This window comes from Montipora foliosa, chromosome 1 (genome assembly GCF_036669935.1).
Source record: "Montipora foliosa isolate CH-2021 chromosome 1, ASM3666993v2, whole genome shotgun sequence".
NCBI lineage: Eukaryota > Metazoa > Cnidaria > Anthozoa > Scleractinia > Acroporidae > Montipora > Montipora foliosa.
In genome coordinates, this window is record NC_090869.1 from 30,443,085 (window position 1) to 30,458,586 (window position 15,502).

A 15,502-nucleotide genomic window follows, 5' to 3' on the forward strand; every position below is an offset into this window, starting at 1 on the left:
TAGCAAGATTAAACCAGTTAGAGTGGGACACACTAGACGTTCTGTTCCTCTGCCACACCTTAAATGCTCTCTTGTAGTGCCATGACTGCACGTTCTTAATTTTACTTTTCAACTTAGGATGGGACTGAGGAGAAATTTGCAGGAGCATTTCACAAGGGTATGTATTTGTGGTCCTCATCATATGGCTGCAGAATGAAATGGTTTTGTTAATAGTGACCCTTCATGCAAAGAGAACGCATGTTTTATGAGTCAAATGAGTCAATGAGTCATGAGTCAATGGACTCACAGTCAATATAGCAATAATTTGTTGATTAAGCCTAAGCCCTTGTTTCAGTGATTAGGCCTAAGCACTCTCTGAAATTTTAGCTTTCATTTTAAGGTTTAATTAACTGCACTAACTCGTTGACTCATTGACTCATAAATACTTGACACTCTCATGGCAAGGACCGTGAAAATAACCATACCGTGAAATTTGGATAAGCCCCCTTTTCATGTGAAGTAAGAATTATTTAGAAGTTTACTTTAATCAGAAGAGCAAGAATTGGGCCATTTGTCTCACAGCAGCCTCATACAGGCTTCTTGTTTATGTGTAACTGTTTTACTGGGGTTTTAAATCAAAAAACAGAGAAGAGATAAAAAAGAACCACAGACTTTATGAGGGTGGTCTAACAACTTGCTTTTTATGTTTAAAAAATTTGAGGTATGGAAGATCTCAGTTAAGTGCCATGAAGTACCTACTGCACATTGTCACTCCTCTTTTTTTGAGAGGCAGAAACAATAAACTAGCTTTGTAGCTAGTTAATAGCTTTACCACTGCCAACATTTAACAATTTTACTGGGAGTTTCAAACCCATAAAAAATAACAGACTTAAAAATGACAGTTAAACAACATGCCTTTTATTCCAAAGCTAGGCAATGATGTAAGATGTCACATGGGTGACATGTTGTCACAGGCGAAGAGTTGTCTAGTAGCATCACTGTTTTACTTTGTGTTCCTACTATATTGCAGACATATCATATAAGCTAATTGGTTGTTTTTGTTCACAGACGAGAAGTCTTGCACCTTCAACACCATTGACTGGAAGAAGATATTTGAAGGAGAAAGATCCAAAGTAAGATACTTATTCAGGGTTTTCGTATTCAGCCAGCACCCAAGGCAAGTCGCCACCTAGTTCAAGTGTTTGCGCTGCATACTTTTTCAGTTTTCCTATCTGGAAGTAAGTAACCTAAACACTATTCGAGAAGAGTAGGGGATAAAGTCCCTGGTGTTGTGGCTGTCCTGTTCTCTCCAGCAGAAGTGGCCGGCTTGGCGGTGATGTCTCTAAAAAGGCTTGTGGTGTATGAGGCCACCTAAGCAGAAACAACCACAATTCAAAAAGGGACTTTGCCGAGTGCTACAACATGTAGATGTAGATGAAGAGTCAAGGATCCAGGTCTGATCCACCCATTAAACATAAGATATTGAATAGTCAACAAGACACATCATTTAGTTTGTAATAGCAAATCTCATATCCAGCAAGTGTAAATGGAAAAATTGTTTGCTGACTTTTATTAAATTCTGAATGTTTGGAAACTTAGAATTCTTGCTCACCAGTTGATTTAAGAAGCCAACCACAAAACGTAATTAATCGTTTGTGGTATGTTGTGTTTTACCATTGCTTTGTTAATTCCTTTAGGGATTTAACAATTTCAAGGCAGCATTCCTGTCAAACACAATCAGACTAGTTGCCATGAGGAAAATGACAATTTGACCTGCATCAAAATGTCTCGTCTGAATTTAAATTGCGGATCTTATTTTGATTTTGCAGGATAACTCCAGTGTCCACAGCTACTCAGTCAGTGAGCAGACTACAAGCTCTCTTGTCAGGATTGAAAGCAGGGCCAAGTGATCGCCTGCTTAAAATATTCCAGTAAGTTTATTTGTGACTTTCTCACACTAAATAGCATTTGTCTGCCACAAAACAATGCATCAGCATGTTATTGACAGCAGTTTCTTGACACAACTACCAACCATCAACAAAATTGACAGAAATGGAATACCAAGGCAAACTCAGCTCAGAGAGAAAACGAAGGAAAGGACATTACTACATTCCAATGCTGTGCTGTAAGGAAAATTCAGAAGGGCTCCCAAGCATTTCAGCTTGGGTGCCCACCCCTCTAAGCTGCTTGCCCGAATTAATTATTTATTTAATTAATAATCTGAGATCAATGCAGCAAGATCTTCATCCATCTCTCTCTCACAAGAAAACATTCCTGCTATTGCTCTGGCAGTCGCTGAACTCGCTAGTGCAAGAAGAACCCACACTTGTCAAATTTTTCGCACCATACAAATAAAAGTGGCAATGCTGGCGATGTTTTCAGGTTTGAAAATAAAAAAAGTAAAGATTGCAGTAGGCTTATGTAATTTTGATAATGGCATTTGAGTCAAAAACAGGTAAACCTTTTTGCTGGTTAGTTAATCAATGCCAACTTAGATAAATGGCAGAGTTCCTGTGGAGCTTTCTGTGAAAACTGCCATGAAACAGTGAAACCATGGCGGCCTAAAAGCTATCTTTTTTTTAAAAACAAGTTGTTTTGATCTGGACGAAAATCAGCGCTAAAGGACAAAACTTAAGTATTATTATCAGTAAAGTATTTAGTTGAATGAGCTTTTTGTGGGTTCGGTCGAAGCATCAGTCTTTGTGCATTTATTTTTCGGACACACTTAAGACAATGTAGGATTGCTTCGAACGATCTCAGTAGCTTAGTAACCTGGCAAACCTTTTCCTAAATGTCGTGTTATTTATTGAGCCATTTTTTAAAACTCTTTGGTGTTCTTTCATCTTCCAAATCTCCTTTCTGTGTCAATGTTCAGAGGAAGGTTAGTTTAAAATAAGATTTCATTTTCACATAAAAACATTCTCAATAAACCGAATGCATAAATGTCGCTAGCCTCGCTCTCAGGCAACATTTCTTTTGTATTTTGTACATGCAAACAAGGCTAGTGAGTCTAATTAGCACATAATCAAAAGAATATTTTTTGGCCGCCGTTTATGCATTTGGTCTATTAAACTGATATACTCGTGCCATTGCTCACTGCATGTCATGTTACAAGAGCTAATAGACTTCATTTACAGTAGTTTCTTTTTCGGCCACTGCAACTGCAAAAGAGTTCTCACAAATGTGACAGTAACCTTAGGAACAAATCTGTCGATCTGAATTTCAGATTTTTAGCCTGAAATGAAAAAAAGTCAGTCATCACGTGCAAATCATGGATTGTTATTTTGTGCAATGGCATTTGAACTGAGTGTTTCGCAAAAACAAAAACCACATTTTCTGAGCGCTTTTGTAAACTGTAACCACCAGCATATTAAAATAATTAGCTTACTTATCTGCTCAAAATACAATAAGCCAGATTGCCCGGCTGGGCAACCCGGTAATTTTGCTTACTTGCCCGAAGCCAAATGTTAGTCACCTCAGGTGACCGGGGGCCATTAGAGCACAGCCTTGCAATCTGTCAAACAAAAGAAACTATTTCAGACTGGGTGGGGTGGGAAAGCTGCTGCACTAATGGCAAGACACAAAAACTGAATCACATGACTGAACGTGAAAACTGGTATCCCACCTCGTACCAGGCCCCTTTATTCAGTGTGGGAGATCTTAATTCGTTGCCTCTCTCACAAGCTCAATGGGCAATAACAAAAAAAATCTTGTAGCAGCCTTTTTTAATGCTTTTTTTGTGCATTGTTGCAGGCAGTGCAGTCGGAATCCACAAGAGGCAATTGAAAATAGAGTTGAAATTCTTGGAGAAACTTTTCTCAAGGAATATGTTCAGGTAAGTGGTGCTCTTAAAATAAAAGTTTTTTTTTTTCTGTTCTGAAACGCATGCCATTTGACAGAGTGGACTGCACATTTTCACGTGGACATGTGACGTTAACGCTTCGCCTCGTCAGAGGGCTTCTCTCTTTGATGCTGTATGATTTTACTAGTAAATGCAGACTGCTTCAGGGGTGATAGCATTGATAACATGTGTCCACTCACACACTTTGTTCTGTTTAACGCTTTGCCTACTTCTATATTTTCCTCTGTCTGATAGAGTTCTAAGGTGGTGATGACATAAAAATTAATTTTTTACCATATGACTTGTACGGCCCCACGCATGCTTTTATCGGAAAACTATTGGAAAAATACCCGTATGAGGGTGGTACGCAGTAGTGCAAGCAGGGCCGGAAAAAGCCATCTGGCCCTGTTAGGAACACATACTGCTCCATGCAAATTTAGAGGAATGCGTCCTTTTTAAACATCCAAGTTCTTTACAGCCAGAAAAGAAAATGCAAACAACACATTAGATACATTTTCTTTTCTTTCAATGAAGGACACCGTAAAGCAGAGAGAAATAGAGCGAGAGACAAAATACTTATTTACAATGGTTAGCTTTCAGGTATTGTTTGCGTATAAATTTTTTATTGGATTGCAGCAGGTTACATTTATCTGCAACAAATGCACTTGTAAGCAATTGTTAAAACCGTTTAGGTCTTTTTGGCCAGATAACACTAAAACAAGTTTGATTAGCGCAAACCTATGATTTTTGGCAAAATCTCCAACAGCGATTGAGTTCTAACAATCGTTTGTCTTGTTTGTCACACAGTTTTGTGGCCGGCTACTGTTCCTTATTTTGGAAATGAATTCATTACTGTGGGGACTGTCCACACTATAAAAGCCTCAGTTAGCCATCCAAGGTTCACTTGGCAGTTTGTCTTCTATAGTACACCAACTAGCCTCCCTCCGTCCCTTTGGAGATGGGTTGGGTTTATCGCTTTGCCCTCCTTAAAATTGGGTCACTCCTGCGTGGTGCGGTTAAGTCGGCGCAGTGACTTCCCTAAGCTTGTTGGCTCGTTTGCCTTTGTACATTGTTCGCTAACCAATACTCTTGTCCAATCCAGCACGTGCTGTTTACCACCCAGCGCGTAGTGCTGGGGAGATAAGTGAGCTTGTTCTATGTCACACAATACGGAAGTTGCATAGGCTAACCAGCCGCAAGGCAGTTTTCCCCTCAAAAAACTCCAATACGTCTGTTGTCTCGTTCTCTTGCGCCTTGCGTTACGTGTTTAAAGGCTAATTATGGTGGTAACATGGAGCAGTGACGTTATTTTATGACATCACACTTTAGGACTCTATATCAGATGATTCTATGCATTGGTTAAGGAGTGAAAGGGTTAATTTGTTGATGGTCCCTGTATGTTATTATGGATCAATTTTGAAAATATTTTTAGCACATTCCTGAGGACTTTTGGTTCCCACAGCAATGAGGTCAAGAGGCCATGTTTTTTTTTTAAACATTAATTTAATTTAAATCCAGTAAAGCCTGAACTAAGAGTAAATTTGCTGTATATATAAACTGCACCCTGGATGCAAATTCAGTATTTAACAAATTGAGTCTGTCCAATTAATTTCCTCTGGGATTTCCGGAGCACCTTCCGAACACTGTCTTTATTCAAGCATGCTTTCTTAGCTTCCTTTGGTTAGTTATCTTCTGTTGGCTTCTCCTGTTCTGTTTTGTCTGCATCATGTTTCACCTTCATTATCGTCATGAGCATGAACCATATCTGAGCTATCACTCAGTACTATATAGAGGATATTACATGGCCGTGCGGGGATACGAATTTTATCTTCGAGTGCTGCAAGTATCTCTCACGAGAGAGCAAAGTGAACGAGTGAGAGATACTTTCAGCACTCGACATTATATAGATATTGATGAAATGTCTAGATTTAAAGCAACTAATCTTGTTTTATTCATTTTCGAAATGATGAAAAAGTGGTCACCAACTGCTAAAACACTGTTGTGTAAAATGAAACAAGATATGAAAGTTATGAAAAACAAATCATGATAATGTCAAAATGTGCAATAAAAATGTTAATGTAGTAGAGAAGAATTATATTAAAGCACAAAAGTATCTTACAATGAAGAGAAAGTTCGCATTTTATTGGCTAATCGTGTTGGTTACCGTGACAACACCTATATCCTCACATGTGAAAGATAAAAATGATATGTTCACTGCGTGCGGTGAAGATATGATTTTTTAGTAAAAAGAGAAATCCTGGTATTTCATCAATATCTATGTAATAAAAAAGCATATAGAATACCAGTTGGAAACCAGATCTCAGGGCCTATATGTGTAGTATTAGAGCTGCACCGACATGTTGTAATGCTTAAGCTTTGTGAACCTTGTGTTAAAAAAAGAACAGTTGAGTGGTGTCCAATCCAAGATTTTTGTATGTTTGTGTGTCATCTTTTCAGCCATCCCCTGACAGACCTAAATCTCCTTGCTCAACAAGAGAATTTGCCTTGAAGAGACTTAAACTTGCAGAGATACTATATTACAAGGTATGCTAATTCCTTGTTATACTGTTCTTTCTCTTCTAACAGTTAATGCTTTTCAGGAAATTTTTAGGGCTCCTACTGTAGTGTACCTTTTTCCAGGGAAAGGCGGGGAAAGTTAATTTTGATCTGAAGATTTATCAAAGTGAGAAAGGTCAATAATTGATTGTTAAACCCTCATTTTTTCCTCGGCTTTTGCTGGCTGATCCTGGGAAAGCAGGGCTTGTGCTTCTTCAGTGCTTGGTGCAATGAACTGTTCTGCAGCTAAACCTGCTTTAGAAATCTCTTTTGTATTTTGCATAGCAAGGGAGTTTGACTCTGTTTCTTGTCACCAAGAATGGTACTTCATAGTTTTGAGATCCCATCTGAATGGAATTAATCTTATCCATCAGTGTAACTCTCTTGATTTAAAATAATCTCTCAGCTGACCCTGTTTGTTTTGTCAACAGGTTCTTGAAAGTATCACACTGATGGAGCAAAGAAGGTTGCAGGGACATCTTGATTTAGTGGTAACTTGTTTTCCTTTTTTTTCCCAGTTCTGTCCATCAAAACTGCCCATAAGCTTTTGTTCAGCACAAACAAGGTTTTTATAATCAAAAATTAATTCCAAGTGACACAATCCTGTCTGTGGCTTGGTTTTTCACAATTTTTTTCCAAGTGGAAAGATAACAAGCCTTTAGCCAGAACACTTGATGTAACAGCCCACCCATATTTACCCCCCCCTTCCTTCCTTGCTGTGATCTTCACTTTTTTGTGCAGGTAATGTTCTTGCAAACCTTGTCTCACCTTTACCTTAGGTGACCTCCACTAAAACAAGAAAATAACTTAAACCATAGAACTTGTCTACAGTAAAGATTTTTTGAACTTTTTCCGATGAAAGCTTTGGTATGGATGCACAATAAATGAATATCAAAAACACTTTTTTTTTGGTACTCAAATTACTTGGGTGCCAACATCTTCAATAACAGTTATTTTGATGCGTCACGGTGTGTTTTGGGGTGCAGGGATGGGGCAGTGGTGAAAGCACTCACCTCCTGCCAATGTGGCCCGGGTTCAATTCCCGGACTCGGCATCAGTTTGTTGGTTCTCCACTCTGCATCAAGAGGTTTTCTCCGGGTACTCCGGTTTCCCCTCTCCTCCTTTGTGTTCATTGTTAATTTCAGTTTACAGTGTCCCCAATTAGTGCTCCAGTGCTAGAACCACTAGACACTTAAATAAAGCTCTTTTCCCTTCGCCCTTTTGATTCAAAACAAAAGCTCTCTGTGTGAAAACAATAGGGTAAGAGTAACACATCACAATTATTCAAGATGCTGATCCCCAGGTAATTTCAAAGGGAAATTAACTGATTCTATAATTTATTTTATTTTATTCATTTGTCAGATTGGAGGTTCCCTTTAAAAGGGCAATAGATTCAACTAGAAGCAACATTCACAGACAATGAAGAATAGTTTGTTTTAGCTAAAGAGTGTGACGTAACTTGCTTCCATTAAACTGGGCTCCCCACATGTAGGTCACATACAAAAGTAGTCGATTCATACTCAGTGCTGGGGACAAACCCCAATTAAGTAGAATGGTCCTGGTAAGTGTAGTCTTATGAAGGACTTTTGTTTATGAGATTGACCTGGGCTTACACAAGGTTTTGAAGGTGATCGAGTTACATCAATCAGTGTTATTAACAACACTCCTTCTTGGGATTACATTCACCAAGGCAATCCTATCTTACCAAGTTACAAAGACTTTAAGTTGGTCATCTTATGTATTTCAGAGTTTGCTGGAGCAAGATTCTTTCCATTGTTCTTTGATGGCCTGTTGTTTGGAAATTGTGATCTTCTCGTACAACTCTCAAAGGTAGTTTTCTTTCCTCATTGTGTTTTTGCATGTTTGTCCGTGACTTTGTCAAACTCAATTTGCATGATCATTGGTCGGCAATTACTATTTCCTAACCGAATCCCCTCAAGCGTCACATATGCAGTGTGCCTAGGCAACACTATTCCCACATTTCTTTTTTGTTTGTTTTTTACCTGTGTTTTTCACTCCTGTACGCTTCATGCAACCCTTTCTATTTTACCTCATACTCTACCACCATTTATCACATCACCCAGTTACTCTGTTTTGCTCCTTCTGCATGAAGAGAGGTTTTACAATATGTGAGCCATGCAGGTTTATCAGTGCTATTTGAAGTGGGTGCTAAGACTTGAATGCGACTCAGACTCACATGACTCACTGTTTGCAAAGACCCCATGAAGACTGGCATATAGGCTATACCACATTCAGTTACAGGTATCTAGGATCTTCAGTACATTATGAGACATTGTTTTGTGCTTTTTGTCCTTCAGGACATTTCCTTGGATGATTGAAATCTTTGACATAAGTCCTTACCACTTCTATAAAATTATTGAAGTATTTATCAAAGCAGAGGATGGTCTCTCTAGAGATGTTGTTAAACACCTCAATCATGTGAGTAACTAGTTGTTTACAAAAAGGCATGACTTCCAGCACTTCCAGGCATAGTTGCTGTCACTGTGAATTGCTTGTGTGCCTCTTTCATTTTTGAAGTGATCAGCACAAAAGCACCAAGGTGTATAAACGGTCCCTCTATAATACAAGGTAATTTCACCCAACTTCCCATAGTTTTGCGGTCAAATCTGCCCCTAGTAGCATTGTGATTCTATTATGCTTTTAGTTTGACTATGGCAAGCAACACATGGTTGTGCAGAGATGTATCCGGGTTTTCAAATTTGGGGGTCCATTGCAAAATTGTGGGGGTTTAGCTAATTAATATTCAAGAATTAATATTCAATCTATTGCCTCTTAATTGCTGCTGCAGCACCCTTTCAGATTTCTAAATTGTACAAAAATAAAATCTTGTCCCTCCCCACGAATATGTACGTAAAATGATCAATTTCTTTGAAACTGTTATGCCCATTGATTCATCATCAATCTAAATGTGTGGGCTGTCAAAGCTCCATCGATCGCATCAAAACATCTCGAGGAATCTGTACGCTGTATCCGAAAATAACAGCTAACCTTGAAATTTAAGGAACTCAACCTTTTCTGCATTGTGAGAAGTGAGAATGTTCAATTTCCTTGCAAAATACGCTGTTCACATGTTTTTCCTGGCATTCGTGATTTGCCTAAACATTCGATTTTTTTCTGCGTCCAAAAGGAAAACAATTGTGTCCCAGGACACAATAACGCACTCTGGATACATCTCTGGTTGTGCACAACTACAACTCACAATTTTAAAATGTCTGTAAAATTGTGGCATTACGTGCATGGCATGTGATTAGGTAGGAAAGGAAATTATATACCTCAACAAGCAAACCCTGTCAATGTTAAAGATGCCATCTCAGTAGACAGGTCAACTGGACAGGAATTACAGTTTTGTAATCCATCATCAAAATAATTCATACCCATTGGACAAAAAAGGCACTTGTTTGCTAATTAATGGTACTTCATGTTAATATGGTGAAAAATGGAGTTATAAAGGATTCCAAAACTAAGATAGGACATTACTGCGGAGGTAACCATATTTATTATTTTTCCCTTTCTGCAAGATCGAGGAGCAGATTCTTGAGTGCCTTGCTTGGAATCATGATTCTCCTCTGTGGGTATCCATACATGAACTAGGTTCTGTTCCATCATGTGAAGAGGTATCACTACCAACTCAAACAGAAGCTGTTCACAGCACACAGAATCTTCTGGCATCACCAATAGTCCACCCTCGTGTGCAAAGAATATGCGGTGAAGAGAGTGCAACGAGAAGAGGTTAAGACAATGGTCTTTGTTTTCTCAAGTGTACCTTTCATGTAGAAAGCATAAGTGGCAATAAACCATTTCCGAGTTCATGCCTACCTCCTCTTCAAAGCGAGTCTAAGTTTGAAGTTTTTGTTGTGAAAATTAGTTGTTATTTTTATGTTAAGTATTGATTTGTTTCATTTTCAAGAAATAATGTTACAGAAGAACTGTCTGCTCCCTCTGTCAAAAGGGAAACAAAAGATACCTTCAGAACTGTAAACATTTGGGTGGGGTGGCTCAATTGACAATGCACACAATGCATTCTGCGGTAACCCCACTGGTTATCACTAGAGGTAAAAATTTTCATGGACAACAGTATATTTCAGGGAAAAACCCTTTTTAAACCCCCTTCAGGATTCCAGAAAAACTTATCAACTTTTTATATTTACCTTGTTTTGATTTTGTATGTGTCCAGTTCTTCAGACACCGAGCTCGCCAACAGTTCATGAAGTGTTCAGCTCACCAGTCACCCCCAGCAGTGGTGCACGGCGTAACCTGATGGCCAACTTTGGCAGCTCTCCTCCTGCTCAAAACTCTACAGCAGTTACTCTTTCTCCAACAACAAGACAGGCTGCTAGGAATGCACCAACATGTGAGTCATTCTCAGGGCTCGAGACTAACTTTATAGCTCACTAGCTTAGTGGCCAGTAGCAGGTCTGATTTCACTAGCGAAAGCGAAATTTGCACTAGCCAGTCTCGTCATGCGCAGTTTCATTCATTCGTTCACGAAAAAAAATATTCCATTTTTGCAAACACAACTCTCACTTTTAGTAAATATTTTCGTATGCTCAATCTCATCGTATGAGAATTAGGTTTTTGCTTCGTGTTCAACTTTTTCTTCTGTTGGAGTTGTAGCAAAGAAGAAGGTCAAGAGACGTCACCGATTCTGGGTCTGATACATCTTCGAGGAGAAGCAACGGGTGCAGCATAGCCAGTATTAAATTCTAGTGCAGGAACTGGCTCTTCATGATCGAGAATTTTACTGCAATTATATTTGGCGGGGTATTCCCTTAAATGATATTCATTAAATTCACACTGCTTTGAGGAGTACCCTTGTTGCCACAATCGTATTGGGACTTCATTTTCATTACTTACAGTTCCCTCTAATTCGTCAAAACGTGTTACGTGTGCAAAAATTATTGTCGATTGATCAGAAACAGTTAACAATAATTGTATTTCCGTATCGTTGTTTCCTTGCTTTTGCGTTGCTTTTCATCACAAACAAGAGGTAGAAAATTTTCTCTCTCTTGAGTCTTGTTTGTGATCATCGGCGATTGGTCCAGGATGAACGTAACCTGTGTTTCCATTTAGAGCAGTTTTCAATTGAGTGTAGTAAAACCAAAACCAAAGTAATTACTTTGGCCAATCAAAAAGGTCGGAGACAATCCAGTAAACCAGTCAAAAGTCGAACTATTAGTAAATACACATAGTCGACACAAAGCGCTGGGAAAATGTGCACGCGTGAACCGCAATTGGTTTTGGTTTCACTTCTGATTGGTTGAAAAAATGGCGCGAGAACTTTGAACCAATCACTGAGTGAAGTAATCATAAACCAAAGTAATTCACTAATTACTTTCGACACTCAGTTGTTTGCAATGGAGTTACAAGCATACAGAAACTAGACTTATAAACTTAGTCAATGGGTTAATTGCTGTTTTGATCTTGTTCCAGTGATTATTACCCCAGCCGCTGCCAGTGGTGGTTATATTGTTAATGGAGTCACTGCTCAAGCTGTGGTACTGCCAAGCACTTCAACTACAGTTCAAGTTACGTCTCCACAGGCTGGTAGTGCTTTGGCTCCTAGTGCAGCCATAACTTCACCAACGTCAAGTCCAATAAGGGCGTCATCAGCTCCTGCTACGCCTAAAGCCAAGAGTACCACTCCAAGCAAACCAAAGAAAATTGGTTCCTTGGCACTGTTTTTCAGAAAGGTAAAGATTGGATTAATGCAGTATTTTTGGGATGCAAAAGCTTTGAGGTACTTCTAGTAGGGAACTCAACATAGCAGCTTTTAAATGCTTTTCTAAAAGCCAAGGCAATAAATATGTGTAGTTATTGCTGCAAATCCATCACTTCTCACCCTATAGACTGCTACCTTGTTCCATCGTGCTTCATTGACGGGTTTCGAACCTTTTCTTATGTTACAGTAACTTGTAACAGAAGATTACTTCCTATCGTTTTTCCCCATCTGAGTCTGTTAAAGTTGGTATTGTTGCTGCACTGTGGCTGTTATTTTAGAAACTGTCAGATAAGACTACCCAACTTAAACTTTTTTCGGTATCACGCGACATTTTCAGAATTAAAAGACCAGTCATATTCCCTATAATATTATCAGCTTGACAGAACCTTTCACATTCTTATTTTTGTCTTTGCCCTGTAAGTGAAATTCTGATTGTTTGTTCTTAGCTTTACCATCTAGCCAGTGTTCGCCTCCGAGATTTGTGTGCGAAGCTTGATGTCCAGGAGGATCTGCGTTTAAAGTAAGCTTGCATGAATACTGTTTTTTACTGGACCCCAGGATCATTTCTTGAGCCATCCAGTCTAGTAGTAAACCAACTTGAAGATTAATGCGATATAATTATGCTATTGCAACCAGTTAACAAGACTTTTCAATTTTCAGGATGTGGACTTGCTTTGAACATACACTAATGCACATGACAGAGCTCATGAAGGATCGGCACATAGACCAGATATTAATGTGTTCTATTTATGTGATGGGAAAGGTAAATAACTTAACATGTTTTCTCTCTTTATTAATGATAGTGTGAGAAATACATTAAAGTAAAGTTACTGTAAATAGACAAATGTTTGAAAACAAAAGGCTACTCATGGCCTATGCGGTGGCCTTACCTTTAACCCATCGGTTAAGAAGCTATGTCTTAACTCATCAACACCTGTTCAGACTTAAGACTATAAGCATAAGTTGAGTAGTGGAGGAGGTACATTCTATTCATCATTCATGAATAATGAACTGCAAGAGTGTCACATCATACTTGATTTAGAAAAGGAAGATTAATATGCAACTAAAATGTTTTGTTTTTTGTCAGAAGAAGAAGTAACAGTGCTATCTTTTCTTCCTCAGTCAAAGTATCAGTATTACTTAGCTAATAATATTTTGGTTGACAATATTCACATACCATAATTTCCGGATGATTACCCGCAGGTAAATAGAGGATATTACATGGCTGCACGGGGATACGAATTTTATCTTCGAGTGCTGCAAGCGAAGCGAACGAGTGAGAGATACTTTCAGCAGGAGAAGATGAAATTCGTATCCCCAAGCGGCCATGTAATGTTCTGTTTATTATATAGATATTGATGAAATGTCTAGATTTAAAACAACTTGTTTTATTCATTTTCGAAATGATGAAAAAGTGGTCACCAACCGCTAAAACATGCATGTTGTGTAGCATGAAACAAGATATGAAAGTTATGAAAAGCAAATCATGATAATGTCAAATATTGCAATAAAAATGTTAATGTTGTATAGAAGGTTTATATTAAAGTACAAAAGTATCTCACAATGAAGAGAAAGCTCGCGTTTTAATTGCTAATCATGGTGGTAACCATGACAACACCTATATCCTCAAATGTGAAAGATAAAAATGATATGTTCACTGCGCGCGGTGAAGATATGATTTTTTAGGAAAAGGAGAAATCCTGGTATTTCATCAATATCTATATAATAAATAGAGGATATTACATGGCCACACAGGAATACAAAATTTCTCTTCTCGTGTTGAAAAATATTTCTCTCGTTCGCTTCCCTCACTTGTGAAATATTTTTCAACACGAGAAGAGAATTTCGTATCTCCAAGCGTCCATGTAGCATTCTATTCATTATTTAAATAAATGCCAATGAAATACTAAATCATTTCACAAAAGGCATTGAAAGGCGCAATTTTCATTTGTAACCATGGCAACAGTGATCTTTTCATGTGTGAAGATTTCATGTTTTCGCGCAAAAGATCACTTGATATTTCATTGGTGTTTATATAATGTTTTAATTTATCAGCTAACAAATGTTGCTTCGGATAATAGGGAGGTTTGTGTAATGTGGCAATTCTTAAATCTACCAGAAATGGGAAAGGTTACCCCAATGTTTTTAAAACAGGAAAAATAAAACAAGTAGGTTCTAGGTTAGTGGGGTATTTTTTTTTTGAGAATGACATACATATTATTGGTGTACAGTTTCATTTTTCTAAAACTTACATGACCTCACACACATGGAAACAAAGCTTACTGCTCTAAATTTGGTCGCAAATTTATGACGTCTTTGCATGTTATTCTTTTGTTTTCAATGAGCAGTTTATCCACCAGTGTGGGTAATCTGCTGATTTTTTCTGTTTTTTTGCTTTATGCAATCATTGGTTGGTTCTGGTAAACAGCCGGAAACTATGGTAGTATTGTCAGTAAGTTCATGAAATTGTTTGTGTGCACATTGTGTTAAGGTGCCCTAAGATCAACAAATGAAAGCAGTGTACTTACTGTAGTTTCCATTTTAGTAAAGTCTGTTATTTTTCATCTTTTCACAGGTCACAAATTCAGATTTGTCGTTTCAAAACATAATGAAATGTTATCGCACGCAACCTCAAGCTGTCAGCCATGTAAGGTTCTGTTCTGGTTGTTGTAATGATAAACTAGTAGTACAAGTGCATGAGGTTGCCACAATTTGAGCATTTTTTTTTTTTTCACTTTGTTATTAATCTCAAGGTTTATCGAAGTGTGCTTCTCAGGGGAAGGAGAGGTACTCCGCTGGGGAGTAGTGGAAGTGATGGAGGCAAGGGTAAGCAGTTCAAAGTTGTCATTTATTTCGATTTTATGACAACAATAAAGAAAAAAAGGATTCATAGTGGATTCATAAGAGTGGAGTCCTTGGAAAGTTGTCAACATTAATTTTATTTTATCCTCAAAAATATATGCATCTTGGAATGTGATGGAAGAGACATTTTTCTCCAATTTCTCAATACTCAAAAGTTGAGTTGTATGAATAGCAAGCCAAAGAGGACCAAAATGAATGCAAGTAAAAATTATTTTTATGTGTGCACCAACTACAGGTACAGACTGGGAAGATGTGGATGTTGAACTGTATGTTTTGCTAAAACTGTATTTTCTGCAGGCATTAAAGGTGATGCTGGGAGTAGTGCACCTTCCAGCCCAGTTCACAGTTCCAACAGTGCAAGGGCTAGTCCAGTAAGGAGTAGCAGTACAGTACCTTCTACACCACCTCCCACAAGTGTCTCAGGATCCAGTAGCACTGAGAACAGTCCAGACATCGATGGAGAGAGAGGGGATCTGATAGAATTCTACAATAAGGTAAATGAAAGTCAAAGAACGTGTTAGAAA

At 38.2% G+C, this 15,502-nt stretch overlaps 1 protein-coding gene across 1 annotated transcript in view; it reads left to right on the forward strand.

The window, feature by feature from the left end:
• The window catches only part of LOC137996396 (retinoblastoma-like protein 1), a 36,958-nt gene that overhangs the window by 16,750 nt on the left and 4,706 nt on the right, over positions 1-15,502 (forward strand). The window contains exons 10-25 of the mRNA XM_068841776.1: positions 118-157; positions 1,048-1,112; positions 1,809-1,910; positions 3,733-3,814; positions 6,278-6,364; positions 6,808-6,867; positions 8,124-8,206; positions 8,695-8,815; positions 9,916-10,126; positions 10,572-10,748; positions 11,828-12,087; positions 12,563-12,636; positions 12,777-12,879; positions 14,692-14,763; positions 14,870-14,942; positions 15,276-15,472. Coding sequence (XP_068697877.1) covers positions 118-157; positions 1,048-1,112; positions 1,809-1,910; positions 3,733-3,814; positions 6,278-6,364; positions 6,808-6,867; positions 8,124-8,206; positions 8,695-8,815; positions 9,916-10,126; positions 10,572-10,748; positions 11,828-12,087; positions 12,563-12,636; positions 12,777-12,879; positions 14,692-14,763; positions 14,870-14,942; positions 15,276-15,472 — 1,807 coding nt within the window. The remainder of the gene's footprint in view (positions 1-117; positions 158-1,047; positions 1,113-1,808; positions 1,911-3,732; positions 3,815-6,277; positions 6,365-6,807; positions 6,868-8,123; positions 8,207-8,694; positions 8,816-9,915; positions 10,127-10,571; positions 10,749-11,827; positions 12,088-12,562; positions 12,637-12,776; positions 12,880-14,691; positions 14,764-14,869; positions 14,943-15,275; positions 15,473-15,502) is intronic.